A 16,559-nucleotide genomic window follows, 5' to 3' on the forward strand; every position below is an offset into this window, starting at 1 on the left:
AGTATCACTTCGGAAGTTACAAGGGTTTTAGGAGCCCTATGCTAGGAACCTGGGGCAGAGACCAATATATATATTTTCTGTTATAACAGGTTAGAGCTTGCATTATTTAAGACACCTTAGATTTAAAACTTGAAAGCAGTTGCCCTAGTGCTTGGGGGAACTTGGGGTCTCCCACATCATGAGAAGGTGGTCCTCCAGCAATGTCTGGCCAGAGCTGCCCAGGGATGAACCCAGCTCCACACACTTCACTTCCTTTGAGACCTGGTCTCAACCGTCTTCCTCCTCATTCTCTGCTTGCCAAGCCTTGCTAGTTTTCTTTCCAGTTTTCCCGCCTGAGGGCCTTTGCACGAGCTGTTTTTCTGTCTGCCATATCTAAGCCTCCTTCCTTCCTGCTCATTTTCTCTTTTTATAAATTTATTTTATTTATTTTTATTTGTGGCTGTGTTGGGTCTTCGTTGCTGCGCGCGGGCTCTCTCTAGTTGGGGCAAGCGGAAGCTACTCTTTGTTGCAGTGCACGGGCTTCTCATTGCGGTGCCTTCTCTTGTTGCGGAACACGGGCTCTAGGCACGTGGGCTTCAGTAGTTGTGGTGCGTGGGCTCAGTAGTTGTGGTGCATGGGCTCAGTAGTTGTGGCTCACAGGCTCTAGAGCGCAGGCTCAGTAGTTGTGGCGCACGGGCTTAGTTGCTCCGCGGCATGTGGGATCTTCCCGGACCAGGACTCGAACCCGTGTCCCCTGCATTGGCAGGCGGATTCTTAACCACTGCGCCACCAGGGAGGTCCCTTCCTGTTCATTTTATAAACACCTAATCAGTTCAAACATCATGTGCTCAGTAAGCCTTTCCTAACCAATCCCTCAAATCTAGGTCAGGGTGTTTATTAAACCTTTTTACAGAATTCCTATAATAGTTTCCTTAAAAGCATGTAATCACATAATCCTTACAGCCGGGAGTATCTAACCTTTTTGGTGCCATGGGCCCTTTCAGCCATCTGGTGAATCCCATGGGGGAGTGCTGCACCCTGCACCACCACAGCTATTTCCAGCCTCCCCGTGATGGCTTGAGGGACCATGAGCTTAGTCTATATTTCTGATGGGGGAGAATGGTTACTTGGGCTGCGCCCAGTTTTCGAAGGCCTCGAAGGAGTTGGAGGCTGCTCTGGAAATTGTCAAGAGACCCACATTCTCATCTGTCATTGCGAACAAAGAAAACCAGGAAGGCAGAGGGAGTGGGAAGGAAGCTTTTTGTGCCAAGTATTGTTAACCAGGGAAGAAACACAGACCTGAGCCATAGTAGTGATGCATTGTGTCTGCGTGGGACAGTTTTCACCTTTTAAGCACTTTTGAGTTACCCTCCTGACCTCTTCATTGCCGTCCTGCAGATAGGAAGATAGATGTGGGAGGTGTTTGTGGCTAGAACGTATGTGGTGCTGCACCCCCGTCCCCTCTACTACAGGCTGCGTTCCAGTTCCCAGCCCTCCTCCCGCCCAGGGTCCTCGGCCCAGCCCAGTGACTTGGTCTCTCTGGACCCAGTGTCTTCTTTCATCTTTAGGGGAGAGGGTGCCCTTGTGGACCGTCTGAGAGGAAGACACGGAGCCTGGCCCGTGGCATGTGCTTGGCAACTCCAAGTAGAGAGAGTTCGGGTGTTGTAAATCCCCAAAATGCCAGAGCTGGGCTCCGGCTTTGATCCGGTTCCGGCAGCTTCGCCCATGCAGTTTCCCTTTCGTGAGCTCTCGGGCATGGAGCGGGGAAGATGACACCCCGGAGCCCCAAGGTGCCAGGTTTGAAATCCTACGCGATTGGCTTTGGGGGTTTTGTGTTTACCTAGACATTTTGGATACAGCCCTTCAAAAAGAGAAATCCTTCCCTGAGACCATGTCTTTGGAAATTTCCCCTAAAGGCCATAAAGAAATGACAGGCGGGCTTCCTTGGTGGCGCAGTGGTTGGGAGTCCGCCTGCCGATGCAGGGGACACGGGTTTGTGCCGGAGCCTGTGCTCCGCAGCGGGAGAGGCCACAGCAGTGAGAGGCCCGCGTACCGCAATAAAAAAAAAAAAAAGAAAAGAAAAGAAATGATAGGCGTTTGAGCTGTCTGAGTCTAGGCTGGTGGCTTTGTTCAGCTGAGAGGTTCCCTTCTGCTGGAGAGGAGACGTTGCTCCTGCTTCCCTGCCAGGCAGGCGGGTCCCTGGTGGGCGGCATCGGTCTCCCCTGTGGTCCTCCGCTGGGCTGGTGTATGACGTCACCGCACCCCACCCCGCAGGAGGCAGCCGTTTCCTGTCTGTTGAGCTCCGTAAGAGGCGGATGGCGCCGAATCGCTGTATTTGAGCAATGCTGTTCATCTGACACCTGATCAATGATTGGCCCGTTGCCTTACGTGTGAAACTTGGAAGGGTCCAGTGGTGGGAGGAGACCCCAGGGAGGACTTCAAATCCAAATCGTTGAAGGCGCTTGGAAGTTACACTAACTTTCACAGAGAAAGGGTCCCGTTAGTTTATCTCAAATGGCCCAAAGGAAGAGGATTGGGGGTAGGGGAATCTCTCATTTACTCGTGGAACCACTGAGAAAATATCCTAGACGTTGATTGAGAATCAGTGGACCTTGGGTGCTCTGCTAGAAGCCTCTTCGTAATTTAACGAAGGCTGGGGTCCTAATTACAGGCAGTTCAGAATGCGGGCAGGAATTCTCAGAGCTGGTAGGGCATCGTCCGAGATGCCTGTGAAATGCAATCAGACACCAGTGAGAAGGTAATCAGGCCCCCAGAAGGGGAGGCTGACGTCAGGAGCCCCTCACGGGCGACGTTTGTTTAGAGAGCCAGGTGTGGTACCTCCCTCGTGGTTAAAAGGCTTTGATTTTGTGCAGAAGGATGTCTCCAGACGATTGGCCAACTCCCCGTGTTAGGTGCATTTGCAATGGCCATTTGTCAGGGGTGTTGGGCACCTGTTCTCCGCCTGAGACCGGGCTCCTGGTGCTTGTTTTAGATCAGTGGGAAACTCACCTGGCCTTGGGGGCCAGGCAGCTGTGGGTGAAGGCAGTGGGGAGGGGCGGGGACTGCGGCAGATGTGAGCACACATACCTGTCTGAAGGGGGCCTGCACTGCCGCCCGGGAAACCACTGCCGTGTGTGGTTGCAGGCCCAGTTTAAAAAGCCAGCTTTATATGTTTTCAAACACTGTGTGGGCCTGGCAGCTTGTCTCCTGCGTGTGCCACTGGGCGTCAGGCCCTCAGATTCTGGTTGACCCACAGCATTCTCTGTGATCGTGACCCCAGCTCTGTGAGGAGGTTATTATTACCTGGTACTGGCCACCCATTTTACAGATGAGAACACAAGGGTCCATATGAGTCTGGCTCCAAAGCCCACCTTTTATTATACGAGCTCTTCTAAACTGTCCCTTCTGTGATGTACCACAGTGCTGCTTTTGTCTGTGATACTTGGAATCTGGGGGCAGGTTTTGTTGGAAAGAAGGGTGTGCATCCCTGAAAAGGCCGACAAAGTTTGGAAGCACAAGGCCCGAGTTCTTTGGAGGGTGTCTGGTCATCTCACCTCCCCCAGGGGCATGATGAGCAGGTTGAGGGAGGGGGCCGAGGGGCCCGGGGAGCACAGGGGAGACCTCGGCGGGGAATCCGGAGCTTCAGGGAGACTGGGTGTGGGCTGGCCACAGAGGAGTCGGTGAGGTCAGAGACGTGGAAGGGGTCACGTCCCATGGGACCTGTGGGCCAGGGCAAGGCCAAGGGGTCGATTCCGTCCACTCAGTGCGCCGTTTGTTCATCCCAAATTTACAGGGAGCCCACTGTGTGCTAGGCTCTGACTTAGTACCGAGGACAGTGTAGCAAACAAGACAGAAAGTGTGCAGCCTCGTGGAGCTTACATTCTAGTAGGGGAGTGTGATTGCCTTACGGACAGTCCATGAGGTCAGCAGTGTCACGCCACGCAGTACTGAGCGCAGGAAGATCTCAGCTCTGCAGGGGAGGGAGCCTCTCAGGCTGTGTGAGGGGCAGGATACGGCACAAACAACACAAATGCAGTCGGTAAACGTGATTCAAACAAAGGCTTGGCCTCCCTTTAGCTTCTACGTCTGGAATCACCAAACCACTGATCCACAGGCCAAAACTCTCCCACCAGCACCTCCTGTACAGCCAGGAGCTGAGTGTGGTGTCTCTATGTTAAAAAGTTGAAAAAAATGAAAAGAAGAAAGTTTCATGACACATGGAAATGGTATGAAATGGCAACGCAGGGTCCATAACCAGTTTCATCGCAGCAGAGCCACGCCCATCATGTCCGGATGACCTCAGCTGCTTCTGTGCTTCATAGGCAGAGCTGCGTAGCTGTGACAGAGACCATATGGCCGGCAAAGCCATGCACACTTACTGTCCTGCCCTTTACAGAACAAGTGTGCCAACCCCTGTCCTAGGTCCATTTGTAATCTGCAAATGCTTCCTCCAAATCTGGCCCAGAAAAATCCACCTTCTCAGGGAAGTGAAGAGCAGAGGGGAATTTTCTTTTCCACCTGCTCTTCCCTTAAGCCGAGATGGGCGAGCCTCAGCCTACAGGCCTCTGGCCCAGTGCTCCCACGTGTAGCCTCAGACAAGTGTGGATCTTTGAAGGCCCCTCAGTTACAGAATTCCCCACCCCCGCCCCGGCAGGCTGTCCAGTGGTGAAGACTGTACGCTCCTGCTGCAGGGGGCATGGTTCGATCCCCGGTCAGGGAACTAAGATCCCGCATGCTGCACAGCGTGGCCTAAAAAACGGTGGTCCTGTTAGAGTGAGGCCAGGCCGTCCTCCTTTGTGAGCCTAAACCAATATTTTCTAGTCCATTGAGACAGTGGGATTCTGTACTTTCATTCAGAACAGTATTACCAAGCTCTTCTTGAAAGGCAACATATCCACGACTTAGTAAAAGACAACGAGAACAACCAATTCACTCAGGGCCATAATGCGTTGTATCCCACTTATATCAGATTGCATGTATGTGTTTTCACACATGCATGAAGATGTTGGATCCCCAGAAAGTTAACAGCGGTTGTCTCTGGATACTGGGATTTCGGGTGATTTTTTAAAACTTTCTTCCTCTTACTTTTTTGGATGACTTGGATTCTTTTTAAAAACATTAACATGAATCATCTTAATGAGCAAAGAAAAAGCCAGCTATTTTTATTTCAAAGAATAAATAAGAAGAATGGTTGCATCCGCATGTGGGTGATAGGATTATTTATGTGGTTATGATGTAACTGTTAAGAGATACATGCATCCCCCCATACGGCTCACCCCTAATTGGAGCAGGGGAGTGATGGCTTCAGAATGAAGGAGATAAGTAAAAACATAGGGGGAGGTGAGAAAAGATGTAAAAGTCAGAAAATCTGACATGTCATCATGTCATGTCACGAGCTTCCGAGTATATAAATCTCCTTGGTTCATTATTGGTACTTGGAAAGATGGGAGTATAGATCTTTCCCCATTCCTCCCCCTTCCCAGCCCCGCCCTCTTGAGAAACTGTAAACCACTGAGACGTTAGGGTATTTTACAATGGTATGTGAGCACCACCTAGTGTCAGCACTCTGTCATTTCATCCCCCTGTCTCTGTGGGAGCCTTAACATCACATTCTTTCTTTGATGTCCCTGCTCCGGTGGCATTTGCACAGCAGGCAGCGAAATGCCTCCCGGGGTTCTGCAGGGCAGTGGGGATGCCTCATTAATTTATCCCTTCCTTCTTGTCTCAGTTGCACAAAGCGAATCTGTCCGACTGAAGCAGGGTTTGGCAGTCGAAGAGCCAAAGGCTGCCTCCCTGTCAAAACCAATCTCCGCTTTTCTCCGTCAGCCAGCTGCTTAGAGCTGGGTCCCTGCTTCTCTGGCAGGAAAGCCATCCTCCCCAGGGCTGCCTTGGGCTTGGGGCTCTTGAGGAGCAAATAGGGGACTCTGGCTCGTGGTGGGCTGCATGGCTTGGAGATGGGCTACTGGGAGAACCCAGAACCAACCCCACATCCCCTGGCCCGTCCCCTCCAGGGCTGCTCCCCTGCTGCCCCCCAAACCTCAGCGTCGTCCTCACTGCATCCCTCGCCCTCATGCCTCTCCTTGTCCAGCGCATCGCCAGGCTTTGCCTCTATCTGCTCTAGAACCTGCTGTTCTCTCCTAGGTAGACAAGCACCCAGCCGTCTGCAGCACCTCCTGACAGGCCTCTCTGCTCCTCTCTTAGCCCCTCTGGGCTCTTCTTTGCTCACCTGAAGCTCCAGGGAGCTTTGTAAAGTGCACACCTGCCTGCGTCGTTCTCTGGTTCACATCCTTCCCGTGGCTTCGGAGTACTGTAGGGTAAAAGCCAGAATTTTCATCTGGGCCTGAGAGGCTTCCCGCTCCACTGGCCTCCCTTGATCCAGCCCCACTGCCTTCCTTTGGGCCCCTCAGGCCTTCTCCCTGCTGAGGTCCCTTGGCCGGCCTCCCCTCTTCTCCTGACCCCCACGTAGTGAATCTCCACGCAGTTCTCAGTTGGATGCACCTGCCTCTAAAGAGTCTTCCCTGGACCCTGTAGCATGAATCAAGTCTCCCTAGAAAGTGCTTGGAAAATACAGCGTTCCTCTCCTCCCCTCCGCCCATCCCATCCTGGTGTGTGATAGTAGCTGCACACATGTCATTCTTTGATGAATTCCCATCTCCCCCTTTAGACCTGTAGTTCTCAGGGGTGTTTGCCCCCCCCCCCAGGGACATTTGGCGATACCTGGGGACATTTTTGGTTGTTTTAACTTGGGGGGAGTGCTACCGGCATCTAGTGGGTAGAGGCCCAGGATGTTGCTAAACATCTTACAGTGCACGTGACAGCCCCCAAGAGCAAAGAGTCTTCTGGCCCAAGAGGCCAGTGCTGCTGAGGTTGAGAAACCCTGCTTCAGAATGGAAGCCCTGTGCGGGCAGGAACCAAGGCCCCTGGGAAAGTGCACATCTGGAGGGCCAAAATGTCGCTGTTAATGGCTGACTTGATACTCCCAGCTCTGAAATGGGTTTGTTAGTAGATAGATATAGAGCCGCCACCTTCCTTCAAACCTGCCGGCCACAAGGAATAAACAGGGGAATTAGCCTGGCTTTTCCTTTGCCATCCATCAGGATAGTTATATAGAGTTCTGCTGGTCCAGAGAAAGTCGTCCTGGTTTTTTGTGCGTTTGCTTTAAAATTATTTAAAGTCTCATTTTGCATCGTATTTGTTTACACTGTGATCTATTTACAATAAAATGTCATCTACAATTTTAGTTAGCTGGAACATTCCACATGTCAGGTGGCCTGGCTTCTAAAAAAATTCATTGTGGAAGAAGAGGCCAGATGAGAATGCTAGATTAAAAGAAGTTAAAGCATTATAATACTGAATGTGACATGTCATGTGGGCGGGGAAAGGGTTATATAAATAATCTTTTGGAGACAGTTGGGGAAATTTGAATAGGGATGATGTAAATGTCAGATAATATCAAGTTAGTGTTTATTTTCTTAGGTATGACCGTAGTCAGCTTGGGCTGCTGTAACAAATAGCGTAGACTGGGTGTCTTACAACAACAGAAATTTATTTCTCACTGCTCTGGAGGCTGGGAGGTCTAAGATCAAGGTGCTGGTAGACTCACTGGCTGGTGAGGACTTGCTCCCTGGTTCACAGACAGCCGTCTTCTCACTATGTCCTCACGTGGCAGAAGGGGTGAGGGAGCTTTCTGGGGCCTCTTATGAGGACGTTAATCCCACCCATGAGGGCTCCACCGCCATGATCTAATTGTCTCCCCAAGTTCGACGCCCTAATACCATCCCATTGGGCATTAGGTTTCAACACATGAATTTGGGGGGCACACAGACCCTCAGACATTGCCATTATAGAGGAGAATATCCTTATTCTTAGGAGATACAGACCTGAGTTTAAGGAGTGAAGTTCAGAATGTGTGCAACTTGCTTTCAGTGACACAGCAGGGAAGCATGTGTGCATGCGTGCGTGCGTGTGTGTGTGTGTAGAAAGAGAAGGGGGGAGGGAGAACGGGTGTGGCAAAATGTTAGCAGCCGGTGGATCCCGGCGATGGGGGCGTGGGTGTTCCCCGTCCTACTGTGTCAACCTTTCGAGGTTGCAGTCTTGGGGAACACGGGGCGTGTACGTATGTAGTGCCACGAGGCCCTGAGCTTGGCCGTGTGTCTTCAGTCTGCAGCTCTCCGCCCATCCACATGAAGGTGCAGCCCCTGAACCAGACAGCACTGCAGGTGTCCTGGAGTCAGCCGGAGACCATCTACCACCCACCCATCATGAACTACATGATCTCCTACAGCTGGACCAAGAACGAGGATGAGAAGGAGAAGACGTTCACAAAGGACAGCGACAAGGACTTGGTAACACCTCCCTGTTCTGAGTCAGGCTGTCTGTAGCAATGGGAGGGGCCCCTGCGCATCTCTCTGGCGTGCTTTGACCTGTGGCATCCCAGCCCTACGCTGCCTGCTGAGGACGGGTGCCACCGGGGTGAACCGGGGCCGGAGCCTGCCCGGGCTCCATTCCGCCTTTATACCTGATGGCTATACCACCAGGAAAAGTTAATTTCTTTGTAACTCGGCCCTTCAAAACTGACTGCTTTTTCTTTCATTATTTTAAAAAAAAAAAAAAGTCCGAAAGCCTCCACGAAGCGCTTGTCATCTGCTAGCGTTGCTGTAAACGTTAGGTGAGTTCCGCAGTTGTAGAGCAGGGCCTAGCACAGAGCGAGCACCGGGTCAGTACTGGCTGTTACTACTATGGCAGCTGTCGCCCCCACCCTCCTCCCCACACCATGCAGCTTTCCGAAGTCCCCACCACTCCCTTCTGTCACATTTCATCTGCCTCATACATTCCGACCTGCTAGACCCCAGTGACCACGGAATTTTTAGCCACCGCTCTCAGACTCTCAGACGCTGTAAGACCTGACCTCACTTTGAGCTACGCATGCCCAATCCAGCTGCTCATCTTAAATGTGCATAAATACTTAGTGGCCAGTCCCCACCAAGGCCCTTCAGAACAGACGTTTGCAGAAGCCATCTTCTTCCCCTGGAAAAGCAATCCCTCCAACAAGCGCTGCTCTTTACATCTTTGCAGGGAAACGCAAAGTGACACATTTGGGTTTGAAAGCCTGGCGTTTATTGTTAATCAAAAGAAGTCTTTGGGATAATGAAGCCCATAATTGTATATGCACATGGAAAACGTAATAGCACTGAGTGGGATCCTTAATGACTGTTAGCACGTTTTTTCCTCCCCGTACAGAGTCCCCGGGGCCCATTCAATCAGTTATAGAATAATACTTTTCGTATTCCTTTAGATGAAGATTCTTTTACTTCATTTCCATTTATGTTTTCAATTTCCCCACTAGACATTGTTATCTGGGTCACATTAGGGAATGATGAGCTTCATGAAATCGGGGAGAGGAATCTATTGAAAGGTACCCAAGGTTATGATGTGTTTTAACCTTTGTCACGACGGGAAGTCCGTGAGGGATGTTTCTCTGAACTAAGGTGGCTTGCATTAATCAGCAGAAACTATCTAGGCGCTTATTTGGTTTCTTATTCTAAGTGGAAAATAATTAAACATGCAGAGATGAATAGATAACCGGCTTGGAGTGAATTCTAATAAATCCCTGCATAGGTGGAGCAAAGCTATTGCTCTGAACAGAAGACGGGGCTGGAGGTTTAGAGTATGAGGCATAAATGAGTTTCAGAGAAAGAGAGAGCTGTAGAGAAAAACGTGCTTTGACAGCAAGTTCTTTTTTTATAAGAATTTCTAGGGGTGGTTATTTTCTTTGGGGACACACAAAATTAATTAATTCCTCAAGAAGTTGAGAGTGCTGACTTAGTGGCAGCAAAGCTATCCTCCAACTTAGGGTTCACGTGGCCCAGAAACCTAAAAGTCATACTGAACATTTTCCCGGCATTCTGCAGCATCCACGTCTCTCTCTCACGCCCTCACTGCCGACCTGTGGGACAGGTGTTACTGCCTCCTTTTTCCAAAAGAGAGAAATGAGGCTGAAAGTGAAATAACTTGACCCCAACCTCCTCCTCTCACCAGGAATCCATTTGCTAGGCAACAGATAGCAGGTGTGGGCACAATAACATGTTAATGCCTCTTCAGAGGTTTTCAGTAGCTACACTGGGAAAAACCCACTCAGTGGTTAAAGCTCCCAGAGCTGCTTTCTGGACTTGGCCCACAATGCGATGACAAGACATTTCATCCATTAGGGAGTCTTTGAAAATCAGTTGCTTTTGTTGTTTGTTTCTTCAGGAAGCGAGCCCTGCCGGCTTTTTAGGTAATTTCCATTTTCTGATTTTTAAAAGACTCTTGGAATAAAGCTTTGAGGAATGGGGGTCTGGATTTGGCTTGTGATGTTGGGACCAGGGGTTGGGAAACTTTTTTCTAGAAAGGGTCAGACAGTTAAGATTTTAGGCTTTAAGGGCCATATGGCCTCTGTGGGCAGCTACTCAACTCTGCCGTCAAAGGGTGAAAGCTGCCATAGCAACAGGTAAATGAATGGGCGTGGCTGTGTGCCAACAAAACTTTATTTACAAAAAACAGACAGCGGGCCAGCTTTGGGCTGTGGGCCGTCGCTTGCCACCCCTGTGTTAGACTGGGGGTGTACTTTCCATTTTGTGGTGTGGACTACCTACGAACAAGGCTTGCCGAGCCTTTGTTGTACAGCACTCACAAGGGCCCTGTGAGGGAAATATTACTCTGTCCATTTAACAGTTGAAGGGAGCAGAGGCCAAAAGACATTGAGCAAGTGACTCGGAATCACACAGCTGGTGAGTGGTGTGACACAGGTAGATCTCCTGTCCTCTGACCTCTAGTCAGGTGTTCTAGCATTGTGCCCCATATCTTCCAAGGTCAAGGTACAACAATGCCTTTAAACTGCAAAGAAACAGAGATTTTGCTGTGGCTGCGCTGATCTCTGCCTGGCCCTGGAAATTCAGTACACCTGATAATTCTAGAGGCTGTCTAGGGTAAATCAGTATCGTTTCTAAGGTAGAGTAGTCCCAGCCTCGTGAGTATAAAGAGGGCTGAAGACACGTTCCAAGCCCGCATCAAGTATCTGAGCCAAGACGACTTTTTGTTCTCTCACCCTACACATTTCCATGTCGAAAACAGATTCCCAGGTGAGGTTATCTCTGAGGTTAAGCTCATTTTTCTCAAGGTGAGCCTTTGGTCGGTGAGGAAACATCATGTTTGTCCTGCTTTGCCTTGGTACGCAGAAACCTACAGGCAACACTTAACATTCTCTTAGGTTTGGCTTTCAAATGTAAAGCGTGCTCTGGCCTTCCAAACCAGGTCACTGCCTGTTCTTTCCTCCCCTGCAGAAAGCCACCATTAGCCCTGTCTCACCTGACAGCCTTTACCTGTTCCGGGTCCAGGCCGTGTGTCGCAATGACATGAGGAGTGACTTCAGCCAGACCATGCTCTTCCAAGGTGAGGAGCCGCCCTTCCTGTCTGCCCTGCATCCCCCGGGTCCCTTCTCCCTTTGGGCTTTGTCTTTTTTCCCGTTCAGGTGCTTGGACACAAGAATACAAACCTGGCCTCAGCATCAGTGTGGGGTTTGCAATAACGCCTGAAAAGCCTGGGGAATTTAGGCCCGTCTTTTTGGTTGGGGGTTTCACAGGCCAGAAGAGGGGAAGAAGAATGAAGTGTTGATTATTTTTTTAATTACTGTTATTTTCCAACTGTGGGGAACCAAGTATTTGTCTAATAGTGTGTCAGATCACAGAATCACCTCCTAGTCGTGTGGAGGAATATCGTCTTTGGATTTCTAACATGATTCAGTTAGCTGATTTAGGGTCTAGTGGAAAGTTTCAGACAAGCACTAGGGTGAGCCTAGAGGAGCATTCACTTTGGTGCAGAATTCAAAGGAGCTCTTAAAAACTCTGTCATCAAGATACATTGTATTTCAATGGAATATGTTTTATATATATATATGTGTATATATATATATATATATATATTTGGCTGTGTTGGGTCTTCGTGGTGGTGCGCACGCTTCTCACTGCGGTGGCTTCTCTTGTTGAGGAGCGCGGGCTCTAGGTGCACGGGCTTCAGTAGTTGCAGCATGCGGGCTCCATAGTTGTGGCTCGCGGGCTCTAGAGTGCAGTCTCAGTAGTTGTGGCGCACGGGCTTAGTTGCTCCGCGGCATGTGGGATCTTCCCGGACCAGGGCTCAAACCCGTGTCCCCTGCATTGACAGGCAGATTCTTAACCACTGCGCCACCAGGGAAGCCCAATGGAATATTTTTTTAAAAGCAAAATCAATGCAAAAGGTTCTTGAACAAAATATCGAACTTCTGCATAAAGACAGGATCCACTCTGTCTTACTTGCCCCGACCTAATCCCAGTCCTGGTTCCAATAAAACTTTGTTGACAAAAATTGGCAGCCAGCCAGTGGGGCGTAGTTTGCAGACCTGGTTTGGTGAGGGGCGCTAAGACCAGCATGAAGGGAGCAACCAGGGCATTGGGCTTTGCTCTGCCGGTCTGATGCCCTCCCTGGTAAGGTTCTTTACTTCCTGAATCCTCAGTTTCTGAGACACCTACACACCAGGCCAGTGATTCTTAACTTTTGCGAGTCATGTATCTGATGAAGACTTCGGACACTTTCTCTAGAAAAATGCCAGAATTTTGCGTATTACAGCTTCAGGGGCCCCATAAAACCTGCAGGCTGTGGACCGGCTTCATGGTCTGGAATCCTGTGAGCAATGCACATTCATGGGCCCCTCTCAGACTAATGGTCTCAGAATCTCAGAGGGCGGGGCCCAGGAATCTGAATTTTAACCAGATGGCTCAGGTACCAGGCGTGCACATTACAGATGGAGAAGAGCTGGCTTAGAGCCAGGGCCCTGACACGAGGGCCCCAAGGTTGAGTCCTGGCTGCCACTTAGTGTTTCTGCGACTCTGAGAATGTTGTCTGGCTTCTCTAAGCTGCAATTTCACAGTCCAGAAGTGGTAGTCATGAGAGTACCGACCTCACAGGGTCCTTGTAGAGTGACAGGGGGTGACGCATGTTAACTGATGAGCACAGTGCCTGGTACTAACTATAAATACCCCCTAAGTATGAGGTTTAATATAAAAAGTAATAAATGATGAACCCAGGATAAGAAGCCCTTCAGCTGAGAGTCCCTCCAAAGATGCCTTCTAGCTTTGCAATTTTGCATCTAGTATTGAAATATTCTTTGCTAATGTTCACATTATCTCATCCTTCCATTTAAACTAATTGAAATGAGCATGGCTGTATTTTTTCTCACAAATAAATCACACTCGCCACGTCCACCTTTGCCCTGAATGTACTGGCCCATCTGCCTGTGTTGAGGAGGGTCCGAAAGCCAAGGCCAGGTCTATGCCAGCCCAGGGGAGAGAGCACGGGAAGCCAGCGTGGAGCCCCGGACCTTTCGGCACATAAATCATAATTGGGCCTTCCATGCACTCCAGCTAGGAGCCTGGAATCTGCAGCACCGCCTTTCTTGATTAATAGGCCCCTGAGCTCGCTGGCTTCTGCACGGACTTTGAAAAATTAAATGTTTGTAATGTAACGCAATTCAAAACGGCCTTGTCAGCTGTAAATTCCAAGCACGGAATATTTAAAATGTCTGATCACGGTGACTTGTTGAAAATGGCCAGTGTCTCCTTTGTCTGCAGACTTTCTCTGCTCAGGGGTGGACACGTGTTTGCTCGTTTTCTGTACTGGTGTTTGTCCCTGCGTGTTAACAAGCATGTTAACAAAGGGGCACACAATGGCCTTAGCATCTTCCCTGCAGCAGTGGGCAGTGGAAAAACAAAATCTTCAGGTAAGCTAGCATGCCTTTTCTGGTGAGCCAAGTAGGAGTTTATGAGCAGTAGAGGCCAGTGTACAAAACTGGTCAACTCTTAGGACTGAAGTTTTAAAAGGGAAGGAAATTAACTTAGGGAATTTCATGGACACCTTTGTTCAGAATAATTAGGTTTCCCAGGGATAAAGTTTACCTCTGGTTTGGGAGCATGAGGAAGCCCTGTGGAATATTTACATTATTATAGTAAATAAAGCAATATTTATGTCCTGTATAATGTAATAAGTAAGTTATGTTTACCTTACTGTAGTAAATATGATAATAATGGTAATCGTTATCTGTAGAGCAGCTCCCAGTTACAGAGCATTTGCCCATCGGTTATTTCATTTGACCTCGTGGCAACTTGTAACGCAGGTGTTATACGGAGGCGGAAATGACGTCCTGGGCAGTTGAGTAACTTGCGAAAAATCACTTGGCTACTAAGAAGAGTCCGATCTCTCATTCCAAAGCCCAATCATGTGTACACAACAACAGACCACCCCTAAAGCATAAATATTACCCTGTATCCCCGGTCTTCAACAAATGGCTAAAAAGATTGATTACTAAGTGTTCAAAAGGCTCTTTTGCAATTCTCGACAGTCATGGAAACTGGGGCCTCTTAAGCTTTTTCTTTGAGCCACAGACTCATTAGGCAGCCTGGCCCAGCCAACAGATCCTCTCTCAGGATGGTTTAAAATAAACAGGTAAAATACATAGGAGAGGAAACCAATTATGCTCAGATACGATTGTCAAAATATTTTAAACAAATTGGGAACGTAGTCATCTGTGCGCTTCTTTTATGAAAGTATTAAATGACAAGTGGTGGGTCTATTAGCGACGGTGATTTCTGAGTAGTGATGAACATAAGTGATACTCCGAAATAGCTCCAACAACTCTAAGGCAGTAGGAAGATACTCCCATTTCAATCGCAGAGTCGTAGGACGATCCTATTAAAATGCAGCTGAGATTTGGAGCTTGCGTTCCTCGTGCAAGGAAAAGCTGCATCTCCGTGACAGCTTAGTGGGGGTGCAGGTCTTTTTTTTTCCCCCGTCCCTGAAGTCCACCGGGTCGGTGGACTCCTGATCTGAAAGCTCTTGTAGAAACTTTGTAGTCACCACGGCTAGAACTGACCCCAGTGGAAATTGTTCAAGATCAGTGAAAAGCGGGCATGTTGATGGAGTGGCCGGTTTGTTGGCCTTAAATTAAGGCCTTTGTAAAGGGCAGGGAACGCAGGTCTCTTAGGGGGCTTTCTTCCTGTCTTAACAAAGGGAGGTGTGTACACCTGTCTGAGGCAGTGCAGTATCGATCCCGAAGCAACTCACTGATGGTGGGAGGTTATATTTAGTGCCAGGCAAGAACTGTTTGCTCCCTAGGCTGCCTCACTTGACCTGGTTGTATTGACATCTAGATCGGTCTGTTCTCCACATTTGTCTCTTCACCCATTTCACTTTCCAGCTGAGCGAAGTGAATATATCGTTAAGTTGGGGCTCGCAAATACAGGTGCCCCGGGGCCAGGCAGGGAACACATACAGATGAGGGGAGGGCCGTCAGTGGGAAATTGCAGAATGTGCCCTTCGAAAAGGGGTGACGGACACTCAGCACCGACCAAATGTTGCCCTGCAGGAAGGTGAGCTCAGTTTTGCCCAATATTGTGATTTTTCAGGGATGAGCAGGAAATTGGGATTTTTAGGTAAAAGTTGCTGTTTACAACGTTGGCAGCAAATTCTTTTTTTTTTTTTTTTTTTCCCAAAAAGCTTGCAGGGCAAAGAAAAAAATATGTCGGGTACTTGCCCCACTTCTAGTTTAGATGAAAACTCCAGCAGGTACAAATGTTATTTATTTGGAGATATAGCAGTTTTTTGCTAATTTTTCAGTGTCTTTTATGTATAGGAAGCAAACGTTTAGTTTATGTAAGACTACTGTTTTTGAGATCAGCACAAAGAAGCAGTCTGATATATTTTTTAAGTTATACTGTTTAGCATTTCATTATTCACAATAGAGAAAAGGTGGATGCAATCTAGATGTCCATCAGCAATGAATGGGTAAACAAAATATGGTACATACAGACAGCAGAATATTATTTGGCCTTAAAAAGGAAGGAAATTCTAACACATGGGACAGCATGGATGAATCTTGAAGACATTATGCTAAGTGACATAAGCCAGTTACAAAAAGACAAGTAAATATATATGACTCCACTTACATGAGATATATGGAGTACTAAAACTTACAGAAAGTAGAAGGATGGTTGCCGGGAGCTGCGGGTGGGGGGGAGAGGGCAGGGGGAAGCTGGGACTTGTTTAAAAACTGTACACAGTTGCAGTTTTGCAAGATGGAAACATTCTGGAGATCTGTGGCACAAGGATTTAGCACAACCGAACTGTACACTTAAAAGTGTTTAAGATGGTAAGTTTTATGTGTATTTTACCACAGTTAAACATTTTGTGTGGTTATATTGTTTAATACTAACACATGGGTGAACAGAACTGAAAGAAGGAAAGGACATCAGAAGGAGTAACCTGTGGCTAATATAAAAGAATTTGAGGGACCTCCCTCGTGGTCCAGCAGTAGAGAATCCGCCTTCCAATGTAGAGGACACGGGTTTGATCCCTGGTCGGGGACCTAAGATCTCACATGCCGCGCGGCAACTAAGCCCGCGCTTCACATGCAGACTACAGAGCCCACGTGCCCTGGAGCCCATACGCTGCAACCAAAGATCCCACATGCCTCAACGAAGATCCCCCGTGCGGCAACAAAGACCCCACGCAGCCAA

The 16,559-nt window shown here is 48.8% G+C and overlaps 1 protein-coding gene across 3 annotated transcripts in view; it reads left to right on the forward strand.

The window, feature by feature from the left end:
- PTPRG (protein tyrosine phosphatase receptor type G) overlaps nucleotides 1-16,559 on the forward strand; it is a 739,476-nt gene that overhangs the window by 607,328 nt on the left and 115,589 nt on the right. For all 3 annotated transcript variants that reach the window (XM_027121285.1, XM_027121284.1, XM_027121286.1), the window contains exons 9-10: nucleotides 8,140-8,324; nucleotides 11,301-11,409. In XM_027121285.1, coding sequence (XP_026977086.1) covers nucleotides 8,140-8,324; nucleotides 11,301-11,409 — 294 coding nt within the window. The remainder of the gene's footprint in view (nucleotides 1-8,139; nucleotides 8,325-11,300; nucleotides 11,410-16,559) is intronic.

The sequence above is a fragment of the Aethalodelphis obliquidens genome, unplaced genomic scaffold (assembly GCF_003676395.1).
Source record: "Aethalodelphis obliquidens isolate GAN/ISIS:26980383/991018 unplaced genomic scaffold, ASM367639v1 scaffold22, whole genome shotgun sequence".
Taxonomy (NCBI): Eukaryota; Metazoa; Chordata; class Mammalia; order Artiodactyla; family Delphinidae; genus Aethalodelphis; species Aethalodelphis obliquidens.